General features: G+C 34.3%; 1 protein-coding gene across 2 annotated transcripts; it reads right to left on the reverse strand.

Moving 5' to 3' along the window:
- Nucleotides 1–14: 14 nt before the first annotated feature.
- Nucleotides 15–3,657, reverse strand: LOC149027608 (glucan endo-1,3-beta-glucosidase 14-like). 2 transcript variants are annotated; one of them, XR_016174743.1, is made up of 4 exons: nt 3,490–3,657; nt 1,547–2,574; nt 1,269–1,416; nt 15–350 (listed from the first exon to the last, which is right to left on the reverse strand). XR_016174743.1 is itself a non-coding variant. In XM_089164120.1 (3 exons), exons 1-3 carry the CDS (start codon nt 3,545–3,547, stop codon nt 1,354–1,356), a joined length of 1,149 nt encoding a protein of 382 aa, XP_089020246.1. In that variant the 5' UTR covers nt 3,548–3,657; the 3' UTR covers nt 364–1,353. The 2 variants fall into 2 exon arrangements, 1 of the variants encoding a protein (XP_089020246.1); XM_089164120.1 differs by lacking the exon at nt 15–350 and having other exon boundaries at nt 364–1,416.
- Between the last annotated feature and the right edge of the window lie 7,795 nt (nt 3,658–11,452).

The following is an 11,452-nucleotide window of genomic DNA, read 5'->3' on the forward strand; positions in this document are numbered from 1 at the left end:
ACAACTTTCCTGTCTTTATAAAAATATATATGCCCACAATGATGGTTGACTACATATATGTCAATGTAGCAAATAAAGAAAAAATAAAAAGGAACCTGTAACCTTCCACATCTGTCTGCTTCTTACCAAATTCATTATTTATTAGGTATTCCACGTAAAGAATTGCTGCATCCACCCTGTCCCATATTCCTATCTACTTGAACTACACTTCCGGTTAGTATTTGTTAATCAGTTCTATATTTGAAAATCTGGGTACCCCATTAGTGTGATAATCTGTAATGATTAATGAACAAGATGAATCCATGCTTGGTCAGCATGCCATGAACCAGATAGCATTTTCCATGTTAAGCCTGCATCAAGAAAAGAAGCAATGGATCAGTTAAATTGAAAGCAAACAAAAAAAATATGGAACCTGAAGTAAAACTATTATAAATTCATATTTGACAAATCTCAGTCGTATTCTATCATAGTGCTAGACTGTCATCAATTTGGTTGAACTGTTTGGGGGTTTATTGAAACGAAGCATCTGAAGACTAAAGTCCTCCTTGCTTGGAATTTCCACTGTTACTTGTCATTTGAAATTACAGCAATTAAAATTTCCAAACCAACTTGCATCCACTGTGGACAGAAAGGATTTCTTATCTTTAGCTGACCAAAACGATCAATTGATGTCATGAATAGGACCACCTTATCATGTTGCTTTCATCACAGAATATATTCAAGCTAGGACCCTTTCTGGGGTTTTCATTTTTTATTGGTTGGAGGAGAAAAATCTTGCAAGCATATTTGCTAGTTAATCTGTCCCGGGGAAGCAAGATGTCACACCAATGTCATCAAAAGTCACAAAAGAAACAGGGATAGTAAATAATCTACATTTTCATACCAGTGGACAAATTGACAAGATGGAGATTTCTTCACTTTCGGCACAAAAAATAAAGAATAAGCTAACAAGATATCTGAAAAGGAACTCTGGTAGCATCTTTTACAGATAGAAACCAAATTGATCTTTGTCTGATTCTATACAAGTGAAGTGACTTCCATTCATGAAAAGATTCGCCTGGGCATGATTGGTTATAGGGGATAAGACCGAAGATGGAACCATAGGTTCCAATTCCAAAATTCAATTGCATAGAAGGCTTGAACTTCCGATATTAATGGGATCCAACCATATGAGCAGATCAGATTTCCGCGATTCAGAACAAACTATTTGGCATATGTCCCAGTCTTGAGATTTCCATTTTCATATGTCATAGAAATGAATGGCTCACCTCTGAGATTGTCTCTTCAAATTAAGGAAACCATAGTTTGAACGTCAGCAACACTTTCAGCTATTTCAGAAGTTACAGGACACCCTCAAGCCAAGCCTAGATTTAATAATGCCGTGAAAAACATCAGCAAAGTTGAAATAGATATCACCTGCATGGATGAAGAGAACAATGAATTCATGCCATTAGACTTACTTAGCAATCAATTCACCTTGCTCAAAGATGAGATCACCATATTAAGTAGGAAAGAGATCATAAGTAGTCGTCTATCTGCTTTGTACCTTAATAGAGGAAGCTGAAGATGCAGTTCTCTGAAGATAACCCTGTAAACCAATGTCATAAACTTGTGTACAATTTGGGTAGTACAAACCATAGTTCCTCTCAGAAGTTGGCCCAGTTTTAAGATTTTCATTAAAGAGTGCGAAAAAGTATACTTCAACCGGGCTTGACGGTTTCATTGGAGTAGCTTGCTTCTCTACTAATCTCTGCAACAAATTGCCATTATAAATCCCTGCATTCTCTGGGGTAGCCCCAGGTTCATCAGAGTCACCCTTAGATGGCCAACCTGTCTCAGAAATTTTAACTTCAATATCGGTATGCCCCATAGCTTTGATTGCTGAATAAACAGCATCAATTTGAGCATACAACATGTTATCATACGTCAGATTCGTGTTTGGATCAGTCACTCCTGAATTGGGCTCAAAAAGAACATAATTTAGCGAAATCTCGCTGGGACTAGCTTTATAAGCAAAATAGGGATATGCATTTATGAGGAAAGGAGACTTTTTCTGAGAATGGAAATCGAGAATTGGTTGGATATATTGTGCAAGACTTTCTTCAAATACCCCTGAAGAAGGAGGGTAGGAATTTGCTAGGATTTCTAGTGAATGTGCAGTGGAGACATCGATTTGATCATTTAGTCCAAGAGAGACAAGACCATTGTAGATGTTCTCCATAGCTGGGAGAAGATAAGAATTTAATTGGTTGTTATTATTTGCGAAGACTTCGTTTCCAACAGTGATGCAGGTGATTTTGGTTTTGGAAACATAGGGTTGGACATTTTCTTTTAACCAAGCCAGAGCATTGTTGGGGTCAGTCATGTTTTGAATATTCCCAACTTCTACTATGAACTCAACATTTGACCCAGAGAAGGCCTGCAGAACGCTTGAATCAGCATCATAGAGTTTTACCCTGTTAATGTTATTAGATTCAACGAGGACAGCAACTTGTGAATGAGATGGGAGATCATTTGCAATCTGACCATAGTTGATCCCAAATGTAAAGCTGAAGGCCTGTTGAACAACTGGACCTGAAAATGTAGAAGGAGAAATTAAAAGTCAGAAATTCCTTCAGAAAAAGGGAGTTTGTTGTTGATATTAGAGAATCAATCACTCTCTAGTCTAGAATTGTGTTACAAAATACTAGAAGATAATTTTTGCTGAAGTTTTTCAACGAAATTAATTCATATAGGAAAAAATTGTCAGACGTTTATACAGAGGAATGATTTCAGGTAAAAAATCACTAGTTGATTAAATGCTTCCACAACTGCCAATCCTGACTTAGTTTAGGATTCTAGAAAGTCAAGATAAGACGCTGGCAGTTCTCTGGATTTACACGAAAAACAGAAGCTTAACATATATTTTTCTTTAAAAGAAAAATCATGAAGAAGGATGACCAGAGAAAGAGGAAAATCAAGTAGAAATTGGAACGGTGACGGCATTAACATAGCATTAAAATTCCACAGAAAACTAACAATAAATAATAGAAAATTCCATTGCAAAATTTGAGAGTTAGAAGAACTAACAGTTGAAGCATTCTTCTTCTTTTTTTTTTTTTTAGTTTAGTAACAGTCAACACGAAACAGAGACAAACCTCTGTTTTTTCACGAAACAGAGACAAAGCTCTGTTTTTCATCGTTTTGCTTTCAGAATATCAAAATCTTTTATACCATTAGTAATGAAACAGTTTTGCGGATAATGGTATTCAAATTTGAGACTTATGAACACAAACTACTAGGACTCCAAACTAATTAAATCACTACTCTGCAAATTTTTTTCAGCTGAGCAGAGGAACAAGATTTCAATGACTCTGTAAAAATAACGGGAATAAGAGAGAATAACAGATATAGAAGAGAAGAAGGAGAAAACGTAAATAGAAAACTGGAGGTAATGCGTTGTTAGTGATGGCAAGACATAGAAGAAGCAAGTGAGACAAGTAAATTGACCTGAAAGGAGCAGAAGCAGCAAAAGTGCACCAAAACAGAGTGAATCTGCCATGGCCATTTTCAGGATAATCCGTCCTCTAGCTTGGTAGTCCTCGGTCGAGTAATTCTCTTCGTTTTTTAACTAAGGGGACAAGATCATAAGGACAAACCGCTGCCTCTGCGGTTTTCTATAACTTTCAGAAGCTGATGATCCATCCTTCCATACTAATATATATAGATGTTGCAGCTTCTTGCCAAGTTGCTCTTTTCTTCCTCAATGTAAATAAAAAATATATATCTTTCTATTTTTTAATGAAAGTAACTAAAATTATGAAGGTTCCTATTTTGGTACATTCTTTTTTTTTATTTTTTTTTAATTTTTATTTTTTTAATGAGGTTCATTTCGGGCCGCTATTACAATCTCAAGAGAGATTTTATATATATATAATTAATGTCGAACGGTGCGAACCCAAGACCTCCCCTAGGGAAGTTTGGGTTGAACTTTTTTTTTTGGTACAGAGGCGCTTTTTATATATGGGGATAGGGATAATACATATGCCGCCTGTAGGAGTTGAACCCATGACCTCTCCACTGAGAAGCGGGTTCCCTAACCATCCTACTACTCCTCCATTTGGCAGTTTTGGTTGAACTTTAGTATTGCACCGTGCTGTCGTCAAATCTCAACCGTCCATTTCAATTTTCAATACTTTCAAAATAAACAGCCGAGATGTCGACAGCACATGATGCGCATTTAACATTCAAATTAAGGCAGTGGGCTTTGCGCTTGGGCTTAAAGAGAATTCGAACCACTAGCCTAAAAATAATATTAGTACAAAATTAAATTTATTTTATTATGTTTACACTCTCTATATGTTTAATTATAGAATTAAATACGTGTACGTTGTACATTTAATGGATTAAATGATGACTAAGTACCTAAAAGAGGGGAGGGTGAACAATAACTATGACTGATTTTTAAGTATTTTTTGTACAATTTTCTCCTCCTTATACGAATATTCAATAAGGGATAAATATGTCTAATAGATATATACAAAAAGAAAGTTTAAATATAATATAATATATTTAAATTTTTTTTAGTAATAAAAAACAGGAATATTACATAATATAAGACTGAGTAGATACAAAGTCGGACCAACCTCGACATCCTCTACAATTCCTACCCCTTGCAATTCCATGTAATTCCTATATAAAATTGCGACACGTGGCAGTTAATTATTCATCCATCAGAATTAAAGTGGTAAGATCCATACTTCTCAGTGGAGAGGTCATGGGTTTGACCCTTGCGGACGACAAGCATCCCTCTTGAGGATGTAATCAAGGTGCGCGTAAGCTGACCCGAATGAACCTAAAAAAAAAAAAAAAAAAACACAAAAACTGAATCTAATAAATCTTTAAAATTAAGCCTCAAGAAAAGATGAGACACAAAATTAGGAGAAATTTTAGGGGATGTAAACCGGACTAGCCTCTTACCTGGAATTGTTGATATTTTACCGACTGAACCACCACCACACGAGGGTAAATTTGAGCCTGTTTGGTTATATGAATTTAGAGATCTGAAATTTCTGGATTCATGAATGCGAGATTTATACCTGTTTGGTTATGAAAATCTCTAGATTCATCTTTTTACACTAAAAACGTGAATCTGTAGATTTATAGGTATGAGGTAAAATCCAAAGATTTCATCCTTACAATAAAAACGCTAAACATTTGCATATTCATAAAAATCACAGATGAATCCACAGACTTCATTCCACATATTCAAATTTAATTTTATAAAATTATGACTCCATAAATTTGAAATCCCCCGACTCTAGTAACCAAACAGGACCTTAAAGATTTTATTTATGAAATTTAAAATGTGCAGCCACCGGTCGTTCAACGGTTGGAAAAAAGGTAACCAACTTGAGTCGGATTGATAAGTAACCAACCAACTTGAGTTGGATTCATATATTTTTTGTGTTTTTTCGGTTAATCCGATTCATTGACTAAATAAGCAGTGATGAGAAGAACTAAAGATAACAGTGAAATGACTAATGAGTAAGATGTTTGTCACTAGTGCTGGCGCCGCCGTTCAATAAAAAATATAAACTTGCGCCGCCTTCTCTGAAAAGATTCAGTAAATAGTTTCATAAGGAAACAGGAGTTGGGAGAGAGAGAGAGAGAGAGAGAGAGGAAGGAGGTGGGGAAGACACAGTTGAAAAACTGAGACGGAAGGAGGAGAGAAAGTCTCTTCCGGTGGCGGCACGGCAAACCCAGAAACTCAACTTTTTATTAGTCTTCACATTCTCAATCCACGCATGAATCTTCGTCGTCAAACAGGTTGAGAAAGTCTTAGTTGGATGGGTTTGGATTTAACTCCCCATTCAACCACTCATGCTCCAGCGTCAACGTCACCAGACTCAGCTACCTCCAACACTTTCAAATCCTTGCAAGAATCAAGAATTCAACATACATAAAAACACGCCTCAAGATAGATACATAGATATTTTAGATAGGAGACATTGCTGAGCTGAGCTGACCTGACCTGAGCTGCTCAGCATTTGCGTGTTTGTTTTCTCATATGACGTTTTACTCTCTACTGGGCAAGATCCTCATCTTCCCTTGCGGTTCGCGGATTCCCATGCATTCAAGCAAATTGGTTGTGACTTAATTGTAACCAATCTTTACTACCAATCCACCTTCAGGGTTTTTTTTGGCTTTTCAGAAATTAATTCTTGACAACTCAACCTGGGAAATGAAGTTCTATTCTTGTTAAATCCAAATCCAGCTGCTTATGGTGTGGTTCTGTCTGGATTCCACTTCTGACACTTTTTCTTTTATTCCGGGATTCGTGAAATTTGGGTTTACGTTACTCGTTTGGGGATAGAATTTAACATCCACACGAATCGTAATGTCAATTGTCAAACAGAATAATTTGTGGTTTGACACTTTATATCACAATTGGTCTTTTTGGTTTAGTTTTCAAAAGTTTAGTCCTCGTAAATCAATCTTTAGAATTCAGGTGTTAATGTATATAGTGACTCAATTTCATAATGAATTTGGTCTTTTATAAAAAAATAAGAATAATTTTAAACTTTAAAAGAAAAGATTTTTTTAGTAACATCTTAAATGATACCAAATAATTTATAAAAAAATTCTTAACTATGATGCATTGTGTCAAGTTTTGAATATACTTAAAAAAATTAGAGCAAATTGTCGCTGGCTGATCTCAAAATAGAGGCCTTAAAGCACTTACACCACACTTTATGTTTAAACAGTACATAAACCTTAAAATTGACTTTTCATTGGATATATTTGTTAAATTTATCATTGAATACAATTAAATTACTATTTATTTTTAAAAATATTCTCATAATAAAACAATGTCTGAAAGGTTTTCAGTGAGAAATTTGAAACATATATCCAATGAAAATAAAATTTTGGGGTCTCTGTGCTTTTTAAACATAAAGTTGGGTATCAGTACTTTAATGCCTCAATTTTGAGGTGCCAGTGCAATTTATTCAAAAAATTATGATTCACAAACTCGCCTAAAATAAAAGAGAATAAAGAATTAGGTAGCCGAATTACTGAATGATAATCAGAGATTGTAGCCACATAGTGATAATATTAAGTTTGTGGTTCAGCCATAATCATGGTTGACTTGACTATTATGTGGAACTCACTTTTCAAATAGTTTATGACCTTCCATAAGCCCAAGGGATGGCTTAGGCCTCAAATTACCATGTTTTGGATCATCTCTAATTTATAAACGTTTTTCTCGCATCATTTTATAATTGAGTCTTTCTACATGCATTTCTTTCAAAAAAAAAATCCAGCCTTATATTTATTCTTCAACCTTTTATATATATATATATATGTATATGTATTGTCATATATGGAAGAGAACCAGAGAGACGAGGGTGGGACCATATAAATCTTGGAAAATAAAAATTAAACAACCAAAAGAAGTGAGGAAAAAAAAATTATAAGGTAATGTGGTAGGAAATGAAATAAGTAACAATCAATTTGGAATAATTTAGGGATAATTACTATTGCTCACATCAAGGAACGAAATCTCGCTGGGATTCGCCAGTTCGCCACCTGGCGAACTGGTGAAATGTCGGCGAGATTTCACCGACATTTTCAGGAGGCACAGAGTCGCAGACTTAAAATCAATTGCTTGGCCGACGCTGGTCATCCCAACTTTCTTCTTCTTTTAGACGGAGGCTACATGAAAGAACACTACCCACCACGTTTCTCATAAATGTTTTAATAAACCCATTCTCAAAACAACTTAATTTTTTACTTAATTAATTGATCTGGTAGAACTTTCTTTCTATGAGACTGAAACCATGGATGTTCTTTAACTATTAAACAATAGGTAGCTGCAGAAATAATAGCGACCTTTCTGCTTCTATTCGTGACATGTGGTTTGGCTACTCTGAGTGAGAGTGAAGAACATAAGGTCTCAAGACTCTCAACTCTCAAATACCTGCAGCAGATCTCGTCGGTAACCCAAAAGCAATGGTTGGGGTAGAATTTCAGAAAAACTACAGGGCAGCAATTTCAGAAAAAATTACAGGGAGATGACAATGAGAATATGATCGAAGCTAGCAGAGATGAAGATTTGAAGACAGCGATTAAGAGATATCGCACCTTGAGTGGTACTGCAAAGTGTTTCAGGCAGCGTCCCATAGATTCTAGTGATTTTGGTGAAGATTCAGCGATTTTCACCGGATTTTGTCAGTTCGCCGAAAAATCGACAATTTTACAGCAATATATGCAATAAATCGATTTCAATTCCACTTTTGTTTCACTCCTCACCGAGTCAGGCGACATTCGCCGTACGGGATATCAAAAGAACTATGTTAGATTTTGCTAGTCCTATCTATAAGAGGAGACCATATGAAAACTACCAATTCTTCATTTCCTTGGGTTATTGTTAGTTCTATCTATAAAAGGAGATCTTGTGAAAAATGCAACTAATTCTTTATTTTCCTTGGGTTATTGGCCATTCGTCCGGAGTTTCAGGTTTATTTAACAACAAATCCATGATGAGAATACAAGTTAAAATTGGTATTTCATATAGTTTTTTCTCTTCTTTTAATTGAGGATAATATTGTTTTTAGTTTCTTAATTCTAGAAGGACAATATAAATATTAAACATTCAATCACAACGGTCTCTTAACACCGTTAGAACTGAGGGAACAATAGTAATTTAGTAAAGAATAGGATCCTTTTAGTAATTAAGTAATAGTATAAGAAGGCAATAACAATTATTTTAACAATTTATTATTTAAACTGTTATCAAAAAAGTTCATGTTATTTACTGCATGTAAAAGAGCTGTAAACCATAAATAGTGCATGAAAAAAACACATTTTACGACTGTTTTCACATTTCAAAATTTAAGAATTTATCATTTAAATTTTCAAAATGGTGTTGGTTTACCAAAAAATAAAATAATGTCAACAATGGTGTGATATCAATATGGAAAATAAAGTGTCTATATCACATTATTATTATATTACCAAGAAAAATAATCATAATATTATCACATGTCGTATCTCTTCACCCACACGGAAACTTGATCCTTAAAATATTATGTTTGATAAAAAAAATCAAAACTTAAAACATATTGAAGAAAAATTCTATTTTTTTAATGGTAAAGAAAAAATTATCTTTGTCGACATGAAGAAAACGTCTATTAATGCATGATTTATCATCACTCTTTCAAATAATAAGTAATTTATAATTTTATCATTTTGTGATATGTATATTTAAAAGCATACAATCGAACAACCATGGTTCTCATCTTATCCTATATATTCTTTTCTTTTTGTTTTTTGGAACCATATAATCCTATATCAAATGATTAAAATTTTGATTTTCTTATATTTGTTGATCAAATCATAGATGCATCAATAATGCTATCAACAACAATGTCACAAAATATAATTTAGATGGACCTTATATTTATATATATATATAAATTATTCATTCAAGAAATTTATCTAACATTTTTCAAGAGCATCACATCTTATGACAAAGGAATATACTAAATTATGATTACTCCTTCAACAATCATGAATAAAGCCAATCAACAAGTTTCTTCCATTTTTTTTTCACTTTCTTCTAAGATGGTGACTTTTATTCATATAAAAAGGTAATTACATTGAGAATTAGAAGATAAAAGAATTATGGCTTGCATTTGGCGGTTCTTTTTTTGAGAAGGAATCTCCTACTGAGCATTCAAAGAGTTATAGAATTCAGTTACACGTAATTTCTAATATAAATGTAGCATTCGTCGGATTTACTTTGACCTTAGATTAGAATATTTCGCGTGATTGAATCCAATAACTAATTGGAAGTCTTGCTATCTCATTACGATATTTCAAATCAAACAGAAAGAGCGATCAGAGTTTGTTTCAGTCTAGAACATTTTCACTAAGATTTACTGGATGACTAACTGATCAGTCGAAATCAACCAGTTCGTCAATCTCAATCATATATTGTCATATGGCTGCAAATTGGCCACTTGAACGTTGGATTTAATTTATCATATGAATATCTTAAGAAGTATAGGAAAAAAATGTTAGATGAATTTTTAATATTATCCATTTATTTATCTTGATTTGATTTTTAAGTTGGCCTCAATCTTTTTTTCTTCTACTTTTATTGAGGGGAGTTGCAAGGTTACCCATCGCAACAATGTTTGTACCTGTCAATCTCTCTTCCTCTCTTGAAGGTAAAGCTCTGAATGTTTGGGAGGGGTTGGTGGTGGCACTGGCGGAAGCTTTTGATAGGGTGACTGTTGAAAGCGACTGCCAAGTTTTGATAAACATACTCAACTCTGAGTCCATTTCTATTGATATAGTCAATGTGGTGGACGATACATCTCATTCTGTCCTCTAATTTTCTTTTGTGTTCGTTTCTTTATATTCTTATGGAGCCGGAGGCCAACAAAATTGCTCACTTTCTAACCACGAAGGCTGTCTTCCCTGCAAAGAGGATCGATTAGTCCATTGGCATTTCTTGAAGTCTTGTAGTGTGAAAGCTTTGAACTTTTCTGTTGAATGAATTATGACTTACCCCAAAAAAAAAATATATAAGAAAAAAATAAAAAAATCATAGTGGATTTCCCGTGTGGACCCCATTTTATGCTGTATGGTTCGAAAAATGTGAGGAGATCATATAAATAATAATTCCTTGGACGGAGAGCTGATCCGGACTTGGTTTTCCAAGTTCGGATAACTTTGCTGACGATGCAAGAGAACACGCTGTGGGAAAATTGAAGCCGTAAAACGAGAAAGAAAGAAAAAACGAATAAAAAACGTGACAAATGACGTGTTATTTTGTATAACCCACGTAGATTTGAAAAGGTCGGCTATGTGGCGGCACAGCGTCGGCAAAGGTCAAGTCAGCAATTGTTCTTGCCCAAAAGGTTAAAAAAGTCGGCAGATGCCGCGTTCATTCATTATAATGTTATTTCAGTTTTTTCTTTTTTTTTTTTTTTTTTTTTTTTTTTGTGTGTAATGAAGGCCCTTATTGAGATGACTGAGCCAAAGCTACAGATTTATATAAAGACTACAACCAAGGAGTAGATAAAGACCATTAAGTCGTAGTCGAAATCGACAAGGCCCTCACTATTAGATGGTTTGCAGCAGAGTTAACTAACTTAGGAATATGAGAGAAGGAACATTCCTCCAAAGCTGACTTAAGATGTAAAATATCATATATAACACGGTGCATGATGACATGAATCATGATCCTCTGCCATTAATTGCCATTTTTTTCTTAAGTAAAGGCTTGTTTTTTGCATAGGTGATGAAGTTATGCAAATGCATTCAACCTGCAATATAATTGCTCACAGATTTTTTTTCTTTTTCCGGGAGTGAGGTAAGACTCAAGGCATGTGATTAGTAGGTCACGACACTCACAACCAATACTCTTGATTATTTTTAATTATTTAAAATCAATCTAAAT

Source organism: Hakea prostrata, chromosome 1 (assembly GCF_041222555.1).
Source record: "Hakea prostrata isolate BN-2017 chromosome 1, UWA_Hpros_2, whole genome shotgun sequence".
Lineage (NCBI taxonomy): Eukaryota > Viridiplantae > Streptophyta > Magnoliopsida > Proteales > Proteaceae > Hakea > Hakea prostrata.